The sequence below is a fragment of the Nerophis lumbriciformis genome, linkage group LG36 (assembly GCF_033978685.3).
Source record: "Nerophis lumbriciformis linkage group LG36, RoL_Nlum_v2.1, whole genome shotgun sequence".
NCBI classification, from domain to species: domain Eukaryota; kingdom Metazoa; phylum Chordata; class Actinopteri; order Syngnathiformes; family Syngnathidae; genus Nerophis; species Nerophis lumbriciformis.
Window position 1 is genome coordinate 22,348,761 of NC_084583.2, and position 21,422 is coordinate 22,370,182.

At 45.0% G+C, this 21,422-nt stretch overlaps 1 protein-coding gene across 4 annotated transcripts in view; it reads left to right on the top strand.

The window, feature by feature from the left end:
• Positions 1-20,205, top strand: part of frmpd1b (FERM and PDZ domain containing 1b) — a 155,236-nt gene extending 135,031 nt beyond the window's left edge. For 3 of the 4 annotated variants that reach the window (XM_061930309.2, XM_061930310.2, XM_061930313.2), the window contains 6 exons: positions 53-179; positions 2,584-2,676; positions 8,954-9,136; positions 9,425-9,626; positions 16,198-17,127; positions 17,243-20,205. In XM_061930309.2, the coding sequence (XP_061786293.1) occupies positions 53-179; positions 2,584-2,676; positions 8,954-9,136; positions 9,425-9,626; positions 16,198-17,127; positions 17,243-19,620 (3,913 nt within the window). In that variant the 3' untranslated portion in view covers positions 19,621-20,205. The remainder of the gene's footprint in view (positions 1-52; positions 180-2,583; positions 2,677-8,953; positions 9,137-9,424; positions 9,627-16,197; positions 17,128-17,242) is intronic. The other variant, XM_061930312.2, reaches the window with a different exon arrangement.
• Positions 20,206-21,422: the final 1,217 nt, after the last annotated feature.

Genomic DNA, 21,422 nt, shown 5'->3' on the forward strand with positions numbered 1-21,422 from the left:
ATATGCATCAGTGTGATGATCAATAATCCCCGTGTGTGCGTGGCGGACACAGGAAAGAGTTTGGCCTCGACAGCTTCATTTCTCCAACGCTGTTGAGCAATATGAGGGAGAAGGACCTGCGGAAAGCCATCAGCTACCACCTCAAAAAGATCCAGTCCCTGCTTGAGCCACGGCAGAAGGTACTAGAAGCTTGGCCCAGGAGGAGTCAGACGGGGAAGCATAAAAACTATGGCTTATAAAAAGAGTGCAGTTGTGGTTGGAGGTTTGCCTAAGAGCTAATCCTCCTGTGGGTTGAATGTGATACATGGAGCAAGAGCAAGAGCTGGTACTTTAACTTTAAAGTGATATATGGAGCAAGAGCAAGAGCTGGTACTTTAACTTTAACGTGATATATGGAGCAAGAGCTGGTACTTTAACTTTAACTTTAAAGGGATATATGGAGCAAGAGCAGGAGGTGGTACTTTAACTTTAAAGGGATATATGGAGCAAGAGCAAGAGCTGGTACTTTAACTTTAAAGGGATATATGGAGCAAGAGCAAGAGCTGGTACTTTAACTTTAACGTGATATATGGAGCAAGAGCAAGAGCTGGTACTTTAACTTTAAAGGGATATATGGAGCAAGAGCAGGAGCTGGTACTTTAACTTTAATGTGATATATGGAGCAAGAGCAAGAGCTGGTACTTTAACTTTAAAGTGATATATGGAGCAAGAGCAGGAGCTGGTACTTTAACTTTAAAGGGATATATGGAGCAAGAGCAAGAGCTGGTACTTTAACTTTAAAGGGATATATGGAGCAAGAGCAAGAGCTGGTACTTTAACTTTAACGTGATATATGGAGCAAGAGCTGGTACTTTAACTTTAACTTTAAAGTGATATATGGAGCAAGAGCTGGTACTTTAACTTTAAAGGGATATATGGAGCAAGAGCTGGTACTTTAACTTTAAAGGGATATATGGAGCAAGAGCTGGTACTTTAACTTTAAAGTGATACATGGAGCAAGAGCAGGAGCTGGTACTTTAACTTTAAAGGGATATATGGAGCAAGAGCAGGAACTGGTACTTTAACTTTAAAGGGATATATGGAGCAAGAGCTGGTACTTTAACTTTAAAGGGATACATGGAGCAAGAGCTGGTACTTTAACTTTAAAGGGATATATGGAGCAAGAGCAAGAGCTGGTACTTTAACTTTAAAGTGATACATGGAGCAAGAGCAGGAGCTGGTACTTTAACTTTAAAGGGATATATGGAGCAAGAGCTGGTACTTTAACTTTAAAGGGATATATGGAGCAAGAGCAGGAGCTGGTACTTTAACTTTGACTTTAAAGGGATATATGTAGCAAGAGCTGGTACTTTAACTTTAAAGGGATATATTGAGCAAGAGCTGGTACTTTAACTTTAAAGGGATATATGGAGCAAGAGCTGGTACTTTAACTTTAAAGGGATATATGCAGCAAGAGCTGGTACTTTAACTTTAAAGGGATATATGTAGCAAGAGCTGGTACTTTAACTTTAAAGGGATATATGGAGCAAGAGCTGGTACTTTAACTTTAAAGGGATATATGGAGCAAGAGCTGGTACTTTAACTTTAAAGGGATATATGGAGCAAGAGCAAGAGCTGGTACTTTAACTTTAAAGGGATACATGGAGCAAGAGCAAGAGCTGGTACTTTAACTTTAAAGGGATATATGTAGCAAGAGCTGGTACTTTAACTTTAAAGGGATATATGTAGCAAGAGCTGGTACTTTAACTTTAAAGGGATATATGGAGCAAGAGCTGGTACTTTAACTTTAAAGGGATATATGGAGCAAGAGCTGGTACTTTAACTTTAAAGGGATATATGGAGCAAGAGCAAGAGCTGGTACTTTAACTTTAAAGGGATACATGGAGCAAGAGCAAGAGCTGGTACTTTAACTTTAAAGGGATATATGGAGCAAGAGCTGGTACTTTAACTTTAAAGGGATATATGGAGCAAAAGCAAGAGCTGGTACTTTAACTCTAAAGGGATATATGTAGCAAGAGCTGGTACTTTAACTTTAAAGGGATATATGGAGCAAGAGCTGGTACTTTAACTTTAAAGGGATATATGTAGCAAGAGCTGGTACTTTAACTTTAAAGGGATACATGGAGCAAGAGCTGGTACTTTAACTTTAAAGGGATATATGGAGCAAGAGCTGGTACTTTAACTTTAAAGGGATATATGGAGCAAGAGCTGGTACTTTAACTTTAAAGGGATATATGGAGCAAGAGCTGGTACTTTAACTTTAAAGGGATATATGGAGCAAGAGCAAGAGCTGGTACTTTAACTTTAAAGGGATACATGGAGCAAGAGCAAGAGCTGGTACTTTAACTTTAAAGGGATATATGTAGCAAGAGCTGGTACTTTAACTTTAAAGGGATATATGGAGCAAGAGCTGGTACTTTAACTTTAAAGGGATACATGGAGCAAGAGCAAGAGCTGGTACTTTAACTTTAAAGGGATACATGGAGCAAGAGCTTGAGTGTAAATGAGAGTTCTGTGGAGCGAGTAAGTGATGGTTTGTTCTCTTCCTTCCTCCCATTCCTTACCTGTGCCTTTTTTATTCAGGTAATATCTGCTTCCCAGGCTCGGCTAGCGTACCTCACTCAGCTGGGAGAGCTCATCTCATATGGGGGGAGATCCTACTCGGCTACGATGATGGTAAGAGTCTGCATGGAGGTTGTACCGAAAGCTTATAGCTCCTTCCGTCAAATTCACTCTTATATCTGTTTTATATGTGTTCACATCATTCAGTAGATTGTTGTTACTACAACTTTACTCTCATTTTAATATTGGGAAAATAGTCAGTAACTCTTTATAACAAAGTCATTTGAGTTTGGAGGAAAATGTGTGCACACAGACTATTAAAATCATGGCATAAAACTAAAAAATAAAGACAACTTCAGATTGTTTTTTTTGTCTTACTTTGGCCAAAAATAGAACAAAGACATTCTGAAAATATTACAATAAAAATATAGACAAAAATAAGTTTAGATCCATGAAGGAAAGAAGAAAGTGAATGAATGTTTATAACTGAATACATTTACACATGCATAAAATGAATGAATGACAACCTTTTTCCAAAACATAGAATGTGAGATGAAACAGGATCATGCATACATTTGTCATTTGTTTTAAAAACGCTTACAAAAAAGGTGGACCCCAAATATTTACTGTGGGACCCCATTTTTATGACTTGATAGGGTCCCTGGGACCCCATTTTGAAAATTCCTAGCGCCAACACTGATGGAGTATTAGTGCGTGCAAAACAGCAGCAGGCGGCTGTGGCCTGCGGGCCGCTTCTAATACTAATCAAATATCATCCTGGGGGCCATAGATCATTCATTCACGGGCCTTGACTTTGACACACCTGCATCATAATATGTACAAACTATTTAGCATTAATAAATTATTAGTAAAAACTGAATACAATTTATAAACAATATTTCCGACATGAATACTCATTAGCATGCAGTTTATAAATGTAACCATTACTACATGTCTGAATACTGTATGTGTAAGTGAATGTAAAGAGATAGTTGTATTTCTTATTTACATACACTTTCTAAATGATCTACCCATTGACAATACCTTAAAGGGGAACTGCACTTTTTGGGGAATTTTGCCCATTGTTCACAATCATTATGAGAAACAAGAAGACGACTTTTTTTTTTTTTCCTTTGCATTCCAACATATACAAATTGTCTCGTTCTAGGTAGCAAGTATGCAGCTAATGGTAGCAATCAATTCTACCTCTAAAATCACTTTAAAATGCATTCACAAACCGTCAACAATACTTCCTGTATACGAACCAAACTATAGCGACATTGTTATTGTAAGAGCGAACAGTGGGGAACTCTTTTTATACTGTAGTAACACATCGGCGTGCTGTAGTATTAGCCGTGGAAACTAACAACGGAAAGAGTTAACTTCATCCTCCGTATATTCAGGTTCAAAAAGATAAGGTTGTGAATCCTCATTTGTCCAAAAATAGTTGTCTCCATTGTCTGTTACCAAGACTGCCATGATTAGAAAACACACTCGCGTTTGATTCCGGGCGTAGGAACATATTTGTTGCGGGAAGTCGGAAGTGTGCTGCTATGGAAACGTAAATAAATGCGCAGAAGAATTAGAAATGACCAAAATACGGTAAATATTGTACATGTTACATATTGTTATGATCGTGTCTGTTACTATGTTTATTTATAGATTTGCAGGGTGTGTATAGAACGTTGATGGGGGGTTTTGACGTTGTTTTAGCGGGCTTTGAAGCCGACAACGGTGACTCATTAGCCGCATCTTGCAAGCGTTTTTAGACATGCGTCATCATAATGATTATGAACCATAGGTCAAATTCCAAAATATTGCAGCTCCCCTTTAATCCATCCATCCATCCATCTTCTTCCGCTTATCCGAGGTCGGGTCGCGGGGGCAGCAGCCTAAGCAGGGAAGCCCAGACTTCCCTCTCCCCAGCCACTTCGTCCAGCTCCTCCCGGGGGATCCCGAGGCGTTCCCAGGCCAGCCGGGAGACATAGTCTTCCCAACGTGTCCTGGGTCTCCTCCTACCGGTCGGACATGCCCTAAACACCTCCTTAGGGAGGCGCTCGGGTGGCATCCTGACCAGATGCCCGAACCACCTCATCTGGCTCCTCTCGATGTGGAGGAGCAGCGGCTTTACTTTGAGCTCCCCCCGGATGACAGAGCTTCTCACCCTATCTCTAAGGGAGAGCCCCGCCACCCGGCGGAGGAAACTCATTTCGGCCGCTTGTACCCGTGATCTTGTCCTTTCGGTCATAACCCAAAGCTCATGACCATAGGTGAGGATGGGAACGTAGATCGACCGGTAAATTGAGAGCTTTGCCTTCCGGCTCAGCTCCTTCTTCACCACAACGGATCGATACAGCGTCCGCATTACTGAAGACGCCGCACCGATCCGCCTGTCGATCTCACGATCCACTCTTCCCTCACTCGTGAACAAGACTCCGAGGTACTTGAGCTCCTCCACTTGGGGCAAGATCTCCTCCCCAACCCGGAGATGGCACTCCACCCTTTTCCGGGCGAGAACCATGGACTCGGACTTGGAGGTGCTGATTCTCATCCCAGTCGCTTCACACTCAGCTGCGAACCGATCCAGTGAGAGCTGAAGATCCTGGCCAGATGAAGCCATCAGGACCAAATCATCTGCAAAAAGCAGAGACCTAATCCTGCAGCCACCAAACCGGATCCCCTCAACGCCTTGACTGCGCCTAGAAATTCTGTCCATAAAAGTTATGAACAGAATGGGTGACAAAGGGCAGCCTTGGCGGAGTCCAACCCTCACCGGAAACGTGTCCGACTTACTGCCGGCAATGCGAACCAAGCTCTGACACTGATCATACAGGGAGCGGACCGCCACAATCAGACAGTCCGAAACCCCATACTCTCTGAGCACTCCCCACAGGACTTCCCGAGGGACACGGTCGAATGCCTTCTCCAAGTCCACAAAGCACATGTAGACTGGTTGGGCAAACTCCCATGCACCCTCAAGGACCCTGCCGAGAGTATAGAGCTGGTCCACAGTTCCACGACCAGGACGAAAACCACACTGTTCCTCCTGAATCCGAGGTTCGACTATCCGGCGTAGCCTCCTCTCCAGTACACCTGAATAGACCTTACCGGGAAGGCTGAGGAGTGTGATCCCACGATAGTTAGAACACACCCTCCGGTTCCCCTTTTTAAAGAGAGGAACCACCACCCCGGTCTGCCAATCCAGAGGTACTGCCCCCGATGTCCACGCGATGCTGCAGAGTCTTGTCAACCAAGACAGCCCTACAGCATCCAGAGCCTTAAGGAACTCCGGGCGGATCTCATCCACCCCCGGGGCCTTGCCACCGAGGAGCTTTTTAACTACCTCAGCAACCTCAGCCCCAGAAATAGAAGAGCCCACCACAGATTCCTCAGGCACTGCTTCCTCATAGGAAGACGTGTTGGTGGGATTGAGGAGGTCTTCGAAGTATTCCCTCCACCGATCCACAACTTCCGCAGTCGAGGTCAGCAGAACACCATCCGCACCATACACGGTGTTGGTAGTGCACTGCTTCCCCTTCCTGAGGCGGTGGATGGTGGTCCAGAATCGCTTCGAAGCCGTCCGGAAGTCGTTTTCCATGGCTTCCCCGAACTCCTCCCATGTCCGAGTTTTTGCCTCCGCGACCGCTGAAGCCGCACACCGCTTGGCCTGTCGGTACCTGTCCGCTGCCTCAGGAGTCCCATGAGCCAAAAGAACCCGATAGGACTCCTTCTTCAGCTTGACGGCATCCCTCACCGCCGGTGTCCACCAACGGGTTCTAGGATTACCGCCACGACAGGCACCAACTACCTTGCGGCCACAGCTCCCCTTTAATATAATATCAAAATACCCAATCAATCGTTTATAAAGTTTAACAATGCAACCGTGAAGCTTTTTATAGATGATTATTAACACAGTAATGAGTAAAACATTTATAACTGTTTATAAACAGCATAACGTATTTTTTGTACTATAAGTGGCAGTTTTTTCCATAGTGCGACTTATACTCAGGAGCGACTTATGTGTGAAATGATGAACACATTATAATATTATTGATGTCATTCACGTAAGAGACTAGACGTATAAGATTTCATGGGATTTAGCGATTAGGAGTGACAGATTGTATAGCATGTTCTATATGTTATAGTTATTTGAATGACTCTTACCATAATATGTTACGTTAACATACCAGTTGGTTATTTATGCCTCATATAACGTACACTTATTCAGCCTGTTGTTCACTATTCTTCATTTATTTTAAATTGCCTTTCAAATGTCTATTCTTGCTGTTGGCTTTTATCGAATACATTTCCCCCAAAAATGCGACTTATACTCCAGTGCGACTTATATATGTTTTTTTTTACTTCTTTATTATGCATTTTCGGCCGGTGCGGCTTATACTCCGGAGCGGCTTATAGTCCGAAAAATACCGTGCCAAACAAAATTGAGCATTTGAATATTTTAAAGCACCAAGTTTTATACTGCTATTGTTTTGTGTTAGGATTTGATCACGGTGATCCCAGGATGCAGAGACGAGAGGCAATGTTGAATAATAAAAGGGGAATATTTAATAAGTCCAACAATTACAACAAAAGGCGATGGGGCAAAAAATGCACACCATGAATAATCAACAAAAACAGGTTCCACAGTGGTCGGCAGGGAGGTAGGCCAGGGCGCACTGAACACAGCAATAAGTCCAACACAAAAATCCTCTTTACCTCAGGGGGGGCTACGGAAGCAAGCACAAAGAGGTGAGGGATTACAGGAATAAGGAGTGGCAACATACCGGGACTGATGAAACGAAGCAGGCACATGCACGTGGGAGGTGCAGGAGACAATAACCGGCGAGGCCAAGCTGACCGTGACGTGCCTATATACCGGAGTGCTAATTGTGAGCAGGTGTGCATCAAGGTCCGCCCCTCGCCGAGGACAAATCACTAGAAGCACAGGTGTAGACAAGAGGAGAAAGCAGGAAAAAACACTAAAAACACAACAGTTTTGTATCTTATGGGATTGTGTGAATGATGTACCGTATTTTCCGCACTATAAGGCGCACCTAAAAACCACAAATTTTCTCAAAAGCTGACAGTGCGCCTTATAACCCGGTGCGCTTTATTACGATTCATTTTCATAAAGTTTCGATCTCGCAACTTCGGTAAACAGCCGCCATCTTTTTTCCCGGTAGAACAGGAAGCGCTTCTTCTTCTACGCAAGCAACCGCCAAGGAAAGCACCCGCCCCCATAGAACAGGAAGCGCTTCTTCTTCTACTGTAAGCAACCACCCGCCCCCGGAAGAAGAAGAAAAAACGCGCGGATATCACCGTACGTTTCATTTCCTGTTTACATCTGTAAAGACCACAAAATGGCTCCTACTAAGCGACAAGGATCCGGTTCATAAAAAGACGCAATCTCTCCATCCGCACACGGATTACTACCGTATTTCACAGCAACTGATATTCCTGTGAACCGCACTGTGGAACGGGAGCACGTACGGTGAATATTCGCACCACAGGGAATGAGAAGTCATCCTTCACTGTGGTTCTAGCTTGCCATGCTAACTTCCACCCATGGTGATATTCAAAAGGAAGACCTTGCCAAAAGAGACCTTTCCAGCCGGCGTCATCATAAAAGCTAACTCGAAGGGATGGATGGATGAAGAAAAGATGAGCGAGTGGTTAAGGGAAGTTTACGCGAAGAGGCCGGGTGGCTTTTTTCACACAGCTCCGAAGGCGAACACACCTTCACTAAGACGGGCAGACAGCGCCGGACGACATACGCCAACATTTGCCAGTGGATCGTAAATGCCTGGGCAGATATTTCGGTCACAACTGTGGTCCGAGCTTTCCGGAAGGCAGGATTCACAGAACAACAGCGACACTGACTCCGATGACTTCGACGAGACGGAACCGGCCATTTTGGATACCACGCTTGCGCAACTTTTCAATTCGGACACCGAAGACGAAGAATTCGAAGGATTTACGAATGAAGAATAACTTCAGAAGGTGAGCGCTATGTTTATTTTGTGTGTTGTGACATTAACGTTCGAGCAACATTATGTTGCTATTGCTCTACACCATTTTGAATTTTACTATGTTTGTGATTGCACATTTGCGTACATTTTGGGACAGAGTTGTTAGAACGCTGGTTTTCAATATATTATTAAAGTTTGACTGAACTATCTGACTGTTTTTTTGACATTCCCTTTAGCGCAGCGTAGGCGCGGCTTATAATCCGGGGCGGCTTATTGGTGGACAAAGTTATGAAATATGTAATTCATTGAAGGTGCGGCTAATAATCCGGTGCGCCTTATAGTGCGGAAAATACGGTAAGCTCTGTTTTGAAGCCTATTGAACACTTGCTAATGGATATTTATCTGTGCATGTTTTCACTCAGCTTCAGGAGAGGGAGGTGTTGGTCAGCCTGTTAGTGGGAGCCAAGTATGGGATGAGTCAGGTCATCAACCACAAGCTCAACGTGATCTCCACACTGGTGGAGTTCAGCAGCATCAGCCGCGTGGAGTTGCTCTCCGAGTCGGACAAAGTCAGTCTACTGCGCATCTCGCTGCACGACATGAAGGTAGGTCGTGCTACCGGACACTGAGATAGCAGGCTCTATTATTCATAAACATGGAGGCACTCATACGCTGACACAGATTTAGAGAATTGATGCTGGAGTAAATATAGGTCAAGCATGGCTCCTGTGACAGCCAAGTAGCCCAAGGGAGTGTGTGTGAGCGGCATAAGACCAATTCACTGGACTCAAATGTGACTCTCTCTCTCCCTCCTTTGTCCCACTCCATTGCCTCTTTCTCCCTTACCCTCTGGCTGAAATCACTTCCGCTTTACAATGCCCTCCATCTCTCAGCCCTTCGCCTTACTGATGGACTCTCTGGCAGCCAAAGACCTAGCATGTCTGCTGGGAGGCTACTGCAAACTCCTGGTGGACCCCTGCCTCAGTGTCTTCCGTATGGGGCGCCCCAAAGTGAGGGTGCACCGTATTCCAGCTGAAGAAGGTGTGTGTGGGAAGTTGGCCGTAGTAGAGGGCGTGTGCTATGAATCCCTATCAAGTGAGCAACAACGCTTTGAATAATCACTTTATGACTGTGCCCATTTAATACATACAGTGGGGCAAAAAAGTATTTAGTCAGCCACCAATTGTGCAAGTTCTCCCACTTAAAATGATGACATTGTAGGGATTTTAAAGAATTTATTTGTAAATTATGGTGGAAAATAAGTATTTGGTCACTTCAAACAAGGAAGATCTCTGGCTCTCACAGACCTGTAACTTCTTCTTTAAGAAGCTCTTCTGTCCTCCACTCGTTACCTGTATTAATGGCACCTGTTTGAACTGGTTATCTGTATAAAAGACACCTGTCCACAGCCTCAAACAGTCAGACTCCAAACTCCACTATGGCCAAGACCAAAGAGCTGTCAAAGGACACCAGGAAAAGAATTGTAGACCTGCACCAGACTGAAGAGTGAATCTACAATAGGCAAGAAGCTTGGTGTGAAAAAATCAACTGTGGGAGCAATTATCAGAAAATGGAAGACATACAAGACCACTGATAATCTCCCTCGATTTGGGGCTCCACGCAAGATCTCATCCCGTGGGGTCAAAATTATCATGAGAACGGTGAGCAAAAATCCCAGAACCACACGGGGGGACCTGGTGAATGACCTGCAGAGAGCTGTGACCAAAGTAACAAAGGTTACCATCAGTAACACACTACGCCAACAGGGAATCAAATCCTGCTTAAGCCAGTGCATGTCCAGGCCCGTCTGAAGTTTGCCAGAGAGCACATGGATGATACAGCAGAGGATTGGGAGAATGTCATGTGGTCAGATGAAACCAAAATAGAACTTTTTCGTATAAACTCAACTCGTCGTGTTTGGAGGAAGAAGAATACTGAGTTGCATCCCAAGAACACCATACCTACTGTGAAGCATGGGGGTGGAAACATCATGCTTTGGGGCTGTTTTTCTGCTAAGGGGACAGGCCGACTGATCCGTGTTAAGGAAAGAATGAACGGGGCCATGTATCGTGAGATTTTGAGTCAAAACCTCCTTCCGTCAGTGAGAGCTTTGAAGATGAAACGTGGCTGGGTCTTCCAGCATGACAATGATCCCAAACACACCGCCCGGGCAACGAAGGAGTGGCTCTGTAAGAAGCATTTGAAAGTCCTGGAGTGGCCTAGCCAGTCTCCAGACCTCAACCCCATAGAAAATCTGTGGAGGGAGTTGAAAGTCTGTGTTGCTCGGCGACAGCCCCAAAACATCACTGCTCTCGAGAAGATCTGCATGGAGGAATGGGCCAAAATACCAGCTACTGTGTGTGCAAACCTGGTAAAGACCTATAGTAATCGTTTGACCTCTGTTATTGCCAACAAAGGTTATATTACAAAGTATTGAGTTGATTTTTTGTTATTGACCAAATACTTATTTTCCACCATAATTTACAATTAAATTCTTTAAAAATCCTACAATGTGAATTCTTGAATTTTTTTTTCACATTCTGTCTCTCACAGTTGAAGTGTACCTATGATGAAAAGACCTCTGTCATCATTTTAAGTGGGAGAACTTGCACAATCGGTGGCTGACTAAATACTTTTTTGCCCCACTGTATCTCACAAGACTGAAGACGCCACTCACCTTTCAGCAACCATTTGATTATATCTGACTATTATATCTAGACCATGACACTATCCATGCTTCATTGTAGACAATCATTGACTCTTTTTCAGTGAGTCTTTATTAACTGTCTACTCTCAATGTACAAACCCCGTTTCCATATGAGTTGGGAAATTGTGTTAGATGTAAATATAAACGGAATGCAATGATTTGCGAATCATTTTCAAGCCATATTCAGTTGAATATGCTACAAAGACAACATATTTGATGTTCAAACTCATAAACATTTTTTTTTTGCAAATAATCATTAACTTTAGAATTTGATGGCAGCAACACGTGACAAAGAAGTTGGGAAAGGTGGCAATAAATACTGATAAAGTTGAGGAATGCTCATCAAACACTTATTTGGAACATCCCGCAGGTGTGCAGGCTAATTGGGAACAGGTGGGTGCCATGATTGGGTATAAAAGTAGATTCCATGAAATGCTCAGTCATTCACAAACAAGGATGGGGCGAGGGTCACCACTTTGTCAACAAATGCCTGAGCAAATTGTTGAACAGTTTAAGAAAAACCTTTCTCAACCAGCTATTGCAAGGAATTTAGGGATTTCACCATCTACGCTCCGTAATATCATCAAAGGGTTCAGAGAATCTGGAGAAATCACTGCACGTAGCACGAAGCTAAGCCTGTGACCTTCGATCCCTCAGGCTGTACTGCATCAACAAGCGACATCAGTGTGTAAAGGATATCACCACATGGGCTCAGGAACACTTCAGAAAACCACTGTCACTAAATACAGTTGGTCGCTACATCTGTAAGTGCAAGTTAAAACTCTCCTATGCAAGGCGAAAACCGTTTATCAACAACACCCAAAAACGCAGTCGGCTTTGCTGGGCCTGAGCTCATCTAAGATGGACTGATGCAAAGTGGAAAAGTGTTCTGTGGTCTGACGAGTCCACATTTCAAATTGTTTTTGGAAACTGTGGACGTCGTGTCCTCCGGACCAAAGAGGAAAAGAACCATCCAGATTGTTATAGGCGCAAAGTGTAAAAGGCAGCATGTGTGGTGGTATGGGGGTGTATTAGTGCCCAAGACATGGGTAACTTACACATCTGTGAAGGCACCATTAATGCTGAAAGGTACATACAGCTTTTGGAGCAACATATGTTGCCATCCAAGCAACGTTACCATGGACGCCCCTGCTTATTTCAGCAAGACAATGCCAAGCCACGTGTTACATCAACGTGGCTTCATAGTAAAAGAGTGCGGGTACTAGACTGGCCTGCCTGTAGTCCAGACCTGTCTCCCATAATGCGCCGAAAATAGCACAATAGAGACCCCCGGACTGTTGAACAACTTAAGCTGTACATCAAGCAAGAATGGGAAAGAATTCCACCTGAGAAGCTTCAAAAATGTGTCTCCTCAGTTCCCAATCGTTTATTGAGTGTTGTTCAAAGGAAAGGCCATGTAACACAGTGGTGAACATGCCCTTTCCCAACTACTTTGGCACGTGTTGCAGCCATGAAATTCTAAGTTAATTATTATTTGCCAAAAAAAAAACACGTTTATGAGTTTGAACATCAAATATGTTGTCTTTGTAGTGCATTCAATTGAATATGGGTTGAAAAGGATTTGCAAATCATTGTATTCCGTTTATATTTACATCTAACACCATTTCCCAACTCATATGGAAACGGGGTTTGTAGTACAGTGGCACCTCTACTAGTTTCAGAGTACCTCAACTTACAAGTAATTCGAGATACAAGCCGTCTCGCCAGGAAAAGGGTGGAGTTCCATCTCCGGGTTGGGGAGGAGATCCCGCCCCAAGTGGAGGAGTTCAAGTACCTCAGAGTCTTGTTCACGAGTGAGGGAAGAGTGGGTCGTGAAATCGACAAGCGGAATCGGTGCGGCGCCTGTGGTGATGCGGACCCTGCATCAGTCCGTCGTGATGAAAAAGGAACTAAGACGGAAGGCAAGGCTTTCAATTTACCGGTCGATCTACGTTCCCATCCTCACCTATGGTCATGAGCTTTGGGTTATGACCGAAAGGACAAGATCACGGGTACAAGCGGCCAAAATGAGTTTCCTCCGTCGGGTGGCGGGTCTCTCCCTTAGACAAAGGGTGAGAAACTCTTTCATTCGAAAGGAGCTCATAGTAAAGCCGCCAGAGAGGAGCCAGATGAGGTGGTTCGGGCATCTGGTCAGAATGCCCCCCGAACGCCTCCCTGGGGAGGGGTTTAGGGCACGTCCGACCGGTAGGAGACTACGGGGAAAACCTAGGACATGGTGGTGAGACTTTGTCTCCCAGCTGGCCTGGTAACACCTTGGGATCCTCCGGGATGCGCTGGATGAAGTTGCTGGGGAGAGGGAAGTCTGGACTTCCCTGCTTAGGCTGCTGCCCTCAAGACCCGATTACGGATAAGCGGAAGAAGATGGACGGTCGGATGGAGCTGTCTCACGGCTTTTTTGAGTTATGAGCATTTCCGTCGCCGGTTGAAGTAATATTTGTAATAGAGTTGTGCCGTTTGAGCATTAAAGAGTTAATATATTGTTACATGTTGCTGTTCCTGCTTTGTTTACACACAAACAAAAAGATAGCTTTTAGTTCGACAGTTTATGTGCTCGTTTGAGCGCCGCTCAGAGATCGACGCAATCCTGTCCTCCAACCACCGGAGCTGAGAAAGTAGGAGGAGAAGTGGACAAACAAATCAGAGAAACAAACAATTAAAAATATGCCAGCGTTCGCGGCATGCAGCAACAAACGAAGAACATTCATCCATAAAAATATTGACAAGCTGCAGATGCTGTGTTCCCTGACTCAACAGTCTTTGGTACACAGACATACAGTACACTTCAGTTTGTGTCAACTCCCACCTATCCGGTCCGTCACTCAATTACGTCCGTGTAAGATATAAACAGGGATTTTCTAGTTCCTATTGTTACACGACTGAGAAGCAGCCCATTAGAAACGCATATAAAAGTCCCCAAGGTAAATGCTGAATAATAATTGTACCTCTTTTCATGAAACTACAGGTAAAAGCCAGTAAATTAGAATATTTTGAAAAACTTGATTTATTTCAGTAATTGCATTCAAAAGGTGTAACTTGTACATTATATTTATTCATTGCACACAGACTGATGCATTCAAATGTTTATTTCATTTAATTTTGATGATTTGAAGTGGCAACAAATGAAAATCCAAAATTCCGTGTGTCACAAAATTAGAATATTACTTAAGGCTAATACAAAAAAGGGATTTTTAGAAATGTTGGCCAACTGAAAAGTATGAAAATGAAAAATATGAGCATGTACAATACTCAATACTTGGTTGGAGCTCCTTTTGCCTCAATTACTGCGTTAATGCGGCGTGGCATGGAGTCGATGAGTTTCTGGCACTGCTCAGGTGTTATGAGAGCCCAGGTTGCTCTGATAGTGGCCTTCAACTCTTCTGCGTTTTTGGGTCTGGCATTCTGCATCTTCCTTTTCACAATACCCCACAGATTTTCTATGGGGCTAAGGTCAGGGGAGTTGGCGGGCCAATTTAGAACAGAAATACCATGGTCCGTAAACCAGGCACGGGTAGATTTTGCGCTGTGTGCAGGCGCCAAGTCCTGTTGGAACTTGAAATCTCCATCTCCATAGAGCAGGTCAGCAGCAGGAAGCATGAAGTGCTCTAAAACTTGCTGGTAGACGGCTGCGTTGACCCTGGATCTCAGGAAACAGAGTGGACCGACACCAGCAGATGACATGGCACCCCAAACCATCACTGATGGTGGAAACTTTACACTAGACTTCAGGCAACGTGGATCCTGTGCCTCTCCTGTCTTCCTCCAGACTCTGGGACCTCGATTTCCAAAGGAAATGCAAAATTTGCATGGTTGGGTGATGGTTTGGGGTGCCATGTCATCTGCTGGTGTCGGTCCACTCTGTTTCCTGAGATCCAGGGTCAACGCAGCCGTCTACCAGCAAGTTTTAGAGCACTTCATGCTTCCTGCTGCTGACCTGCTCTATGGAGATGGAGATTTCAAGTTCCAACAGGACTTGGCGCCTGCACACAGCGCAAAATCTACCCGTGCCTGGTTTACGGACCATGGTATTTCTCTTCTAAATTGGCCCGCCAACTCCCCTGACCTTAGCCCCATAGAAAATCTGTGGGGTATTGTGAAAAGGAAGATGCAGAATGCCAGACCCAAAAACGCAGAAGAGTTGAAGGCCACTATCAGAGCAACCTGGGCTCTCATAACACCTGAGCAGTGCCAGAAACTCATCGACTCCATGCCACGCCGCATTAACGCAGTAATTGAGGCAAAAGGAGCTCCAACCAAGTATTGAGTATTGTACATGCTCATATTTTTCATTTTCATACTTTTCAGTTGGCCAACATTTCTAAAAATCCCTTTTTTGTATTAGCCTTAAGTAATATTCTAATTTTGTGACACACGGAATTTTGGATTTTCATTTGTTGCCACTTCAAATCATCAAAATTAAATGAAATAAACATTTGAATGCATCAGTCTGTGTGCAATGAATAAATATAATGTACAAGTTACACCTTTTGAATGCAATTACTGAAATAAATCAAGTTTTTCAAAATATTCTAATTTACTGGCTTTTACCTGTATTGTAGTTGGTTGTAGTAGATGCTATTGTAAAAAGTAGTTGTTTTTTAAAGGCATGTTTCATGTTCAAATTGTGGTGTTTTGGGAGGGCCAAGCATCATTTTAATTCATTTCAATAAATGGTGCTGATTTTAGTGGTTTGAGTTACAAGGTCGGTGGTGGAATGCAATGTGCTTGAAAGTTGAGGTACCACACTGTATTTTCAAGTTTCACTTGATCAATCAAAATGATTGCTGAAATATTAGGGGTGTACTTTCGTTTGGGAGATTCTGTATTTCCATCACTTGTTTGTTACCAAGGATGGGTATACGGTTAGAAAAGCCACTCATGGTCGTAGTAGATAGTACAAATGAACTGAAATATGTGCTAACATATTGTTTGTGGCGTTAGGATACGTGTCCCGCTGCTGTAGTGACTTGGATGACTCAACCGACGAGGACGACCCGATGGACTCGCAGAATTACAAACACCCTGACCCAGCAAGTCAAGACTGGGAGGAGAGACGGCGAGAGGAGCAGGAAAAGAGGAGAGAAGAGGATAGGAAAGAGAGAGAGGAGCACAAAGGCAAGCAGGAAGTGAAGATAATTGTGACAACGGATGGTCAGGACTACGAGGGAGAAGAGGACGGAGGTGCAACTGGAAGTGGTCTGCGTAAATTGAGTGTGATGGACGAGGAAATGAATTTAAAGACCACCTGGTATCACACTGATCCACGGGTTACCAGCAGCTTTTCCAGCTTGTCCAGCAGCTCGTTGAGTGCTGCCCTCGATGAGAAAAGCCCTCATTGTCTGGATGCATCACAACCTTCAGATGCTCACCAACCCTATCTGCTGGAACCAAAACTCTACCAAGGCCCGTCACGACCGACCAATCTCAACTACAGGGCCAATGACAACGCTTGTCTCTGCTTTGCTGATCTCTCTAAAGCCAATTTCCTCTCAAGCCCGTCTGGGGCTACGAGTGATGATGATGAGGACGAGGAGGATGAGGAGGAAGAGCAGGGAAGGGAGGTACTGAGACGCATTTCTAAGATCCCCAGTTCGAGAGATCTCCGAATGATTGACAGCACGCCTTTTGACACAACGCTTATTAAACGAAAGAAGAAAACCCCTCCCAAAGTCCCGGTGAGAACCAGTTCCATTCCAGGCCACAAAGCACGACAGGCAGAGCAGCGCCTCTCCAAGGATGAAGAGTGTCTCTTCCAAACTCCTTCCCCCAACCTCAAAACAGATCTCTCGGTCAAAGAGAATGCATCCGAGTCGGATGAAGAGTTTTTTGATGCACAGGAGAGATTCACTCCTCCAGTTCCTGATCTTTCAGGTTCGTTATATTATATATAACTATGATTTCATGATTATTTGTTGAGGTGACTTGCACATTTCTACTTGGAGGGATGTGCACAACAAGAAAAGTAAAATGTGTCTTTCTCTTGCAGACGTAGAGCTGGCCGACCGGCGGAATGCTAACCGGTTGAGCGGAACGTGGAATTCTCTTCCAGCTGCCACGGGAAAAGAGCCATCCTCACCCCTTTCCAAAAAGATGCAAACTTGTAAAATCAAGAAAGAGGATGTAAAAGGTCCCACAAATATAGTTAACAACCTTGTCGGCAAAACAAAAGCTGCTGAGAAACACGACGTTAAATCCAAACCACCATTAGCACCTAAACCCCAGCTGCCTCCCAAGCCTCAGATTATACCACCCAAGTCTCCAAAGCATGGGAAATCATACGCCCACTGCAATGGGGACACCTCTGGACATATGTCTTCCAACCTCTTGGAGATGGAGCCAGACACTATGGAGTTCAAGTCGGTCACATACGGGACGGGTGGGTTACCTCTGATCACAGCAGTGCGATGTAGCAAGCAGCCATTACCCAGCACTGCGCTACAAACTGAGGAAAACGGGAGACCGCCAAATGAGAATGGAGGACATGGGATCCCTGCAAAAACGCCACCAAATGTACCCGCTATCCCTCGCTCTAATTCCGGTACAAAGTTGTCTACCCCTCCTCCAGTACCACCTAAACCTACTTCTCCAAAGATTTTCCACCCTTTATCATTACCCGCTAGCTCTCCAGTCTCCCCAACGGATCCGAACAAAGGCGTCTTTACAGACAGCACAAGTCCAGCAAATGGGATTCACCCTTGGAGCAGCCGCAATGGCAGCGTCCAGTCGGGTCCCAGGAGGGTCTCTGTGAGCCACGAAAGTCTGTCACCCAAAAACACAGAAACATCAATTGCCACTTCGCTCACCTCAAGCAACTCCAAAGGCCAGGCGAGTAGAGAAGAGCACAGATTGGGGTCTGGCTCAGATCTGAGGTGCAGCTCTTCCAGCCTTGGAGGCCGGCTGCCAGCCTCTGCCCTGAGAGGGAAGATCCAGGCTCTTCCTTGGTACATGACTCGCTCCCAGGAGATTTTGGGGACCCTGGACTATCCCTCCACCAGCTCTATAAACGGAGACACATCTGGGTTTGGCTCTGGTTTGTCAGTAGCAAGCGGTATGTCCGACATAAACAAGACCCCTGTGAAAGACAAAGAAACAGTGGCCTCAAAATCAGGCGGTAGAGGGAATATATTAGAGGATGGAGCTGAGGTTGTCATAGCAACCATTAAGGAGGCTGAGGAATTGAGCTCATACTTGAGAAAGGTCAACGGGACCAACGGATCACATCCTAATCTGAATTTCCCAGGGAACAGTTCGCAAAGTGTTTCATCTGAACAGCCTCAGTCGCGGTGCCACTCGGCAGTTGGAATGGGGGGCATTTCGAACATGCAGCTCGGGGGAGACTCGCCGACACCTTCCCTCGAGGACGGCACCCCTCCGCAGCATCAGCGGGAAGCCTGTGGCTGCCGTACCGTCTACGCCAACTGCTTCAGCGGCGACACTGAGGATGGTATCAGCTTCGACGAGGAGTTGACCGTCTACGAGTTCTCCCGTCGCACGCGTCCAAAGACGGCGAGACCCCCTCCCGTCCCTTCACCCACCATACCCCCTCCGAATCCCAATATCTTGTCTCTGCTAAAGGACAACCCTCGCCCGCTGTCTACCTTCTCCACTGCCTCCTCTGAGCTCAGTCCCTTAGTCTCGTGTCCTGTGTCTCCCACAACCTCGCTTGGGGGTCCTCTTCGCTCCCTCACCAACAAGAACTACGGCGGCCTGAAAGGAGGTTTTGCCTCCCTGCGACATGATATAGATCAGCTTTTGTTGGTCTTAGAGAGGGCGCTACCCGAGCACACAAACAAGATGGAGGCCGACCAGAATCACAACGGATCTGATGGCAACAGTACGGAAACATGTTGCATGGGATCGAGCCCCACCAGCATGACGGAGGCTGAGAGGACTCTTCTCCAAGCGGAGGCTCGACGCCTGGCGTCCGGGTGTCAGCGGGCCACTCGTGTAGGCTGGGCTCCTGACGAAGCCCTGCGGTCTTTATCTAACAGCTTCGGCGCGTTGGTTCAGCTCTCAGCAGCTTGCATGCGAACCAGTCCTTGCCCTGGTTGCGACAGCTGCCGTAACACAAGCTTGCTTCTCACGAGGGACCAGGGCGACGACAACCAGGAGCCCATGGACAAGTTGAAAGAAATCGTGGCTCTGTACCGTGAGTTCGTTGGGGCTGTGGAGACAGCCGGAACTGGGGGTAGGAGCGTGGGCCTAAACGGGTCTGGACAGAGCCAAGGAGAAGGTGACGGCGTGAGGCTGCTGGCCAAACGCTGCACTGTACTTATTTCGTCCGTGTTTGCGCTCACACAACTCTTCCGGACGCCCACATTCGTCGCCCCTGATACTCCCAGTGGTGTACCTCTCAACTTTTAAGCTCGTGACAGACTGTTAACTTCAGAGGTGCGAGAGGAGTTATGCGGATCGTTTGTACAGTAAGTGCCATGCACAGCACTTGACACATACTGTATCTACATAACCCCGCCCACAAAACCCAAAATGACAGAGGAAACTTTGCCCGGCCTCTTTGTAGATGCATATGTACTATGCATTTGTACATAGGAGTTTTATAACTCTTATATTTCCCTTATTTTATTACGATATGTATGTAAGGATGGATTGCCCGTGTATGTATTTATGTATTTATTTTTTACAACATTTGCACCGTGGTTAGAAAAAAAAGAAAAAAATCTTTGGATGTCACTGGAATTTTCATTTTTCCTTGTCTTGAAGACAGTATTATACAGGTAAAAGCCAGTAAATTAGAATATTTTGAAAAACTTGATTTATTTCAGTAATTGCATTCAAAAGGTGTAACTTGTACATTATATTTATTCATTGCACACAGACTGATGCATTCAAATGTTTATTTCATTTAATTGTGATGATTTGAAGTGGCAACAAATGAAAATCCAAAATTCCGTGTGTCACAAAATTAGAATATTACTTAAGGCTAATACAAAAAAGGGATTTTTAGAAATATTGGCCAACTGAAAAGTATGAAAATGAAAAATATGAGCATGTACAATACTCAATACTTGGTTGGAGCTCCTTTTGCCTCAATTACTGCGTTAATGCGGCGCGGGCCAATTCTCAGGAAACAGAGTGGACCGACACCAGCAGATGACATGGCACCCCAAACCATCACCCAACCATGCAAATTTTGCATTTCCTTTGGAAATCGAGGTCCCAGAGTCTGGAGGAAGACAGGAGAGGCACAGGATCCACGTTGCCTGAAGTCTAGTGTAAAGTTTCCACCATCAGTGATGGTTTGGGGTGCCATGTCATCTGCTGGTGTCGGTCCACTCTGTTTCCTGAGATCCAGGGTCAACGCAGCCGTCTACCAGCAAGTTTTAGAGCACTTCATGCTTCCTGCTGCTGACCTGCTCTATGGAGATGGAGATTTCAAGTTCCAACAGGACTTGGCGCCTGCACACAGCGCAAAATCTACCCGTGCCTGGTTTACGGACCATGGTATTTCTGTTCTAAATTGGCCCGCCAACTCCCCTGACCTTAGCCCCATAGAAAATCTGTGGGGTATTGTGAAAAGGAATATGCAGAATGCCAGACCCAAAAACGCAGAAGAGTTGAAGGCCACTATCAGAGCAACCTGGGCTCTCATAACACCTGAGCAGTGCCAGAAACTCATCGACTCCATGCCACGCCGCATTAACGCAGTAATTGAGGCAAAAGGAGCTCCAACCAAGTATTGAGTATTGTACATGCTCATATTTTTCATTTTCATACTTTTCAGTTGGCCAACATTTCTACAAATCCCTTTTTTGTATTAGCCTTAAGTAATATTCTAATTTTGTGACACACGGAATTTTGGATTTTCATTTGTTGCCACTTCAAATCATCAAAATTAAATGAAATAAACACTTGAATGCATCAGTCTGTGTGCAATGAATAAATATAATGTACAAGTTACACCTTTTGAATGCAATTACTGAAATAAATCAAGTTTTTCAAAATATTCTAATTTACTGGCTTTTACCTGTATTAGCATCTGCTGCTTTGAAGATTCCTCCACTACTCTACAAGGTGTAATCTGTAAATCAGGGGTGTCCATTACGTCGATCGCGAGCTACCGGACCATGGTGGAGGGTGTGTCAGTCCATCGCCGGCCAGGCATTAAGAAAACAGACCTAAAAATGTGCCATCATCAATCACTACGA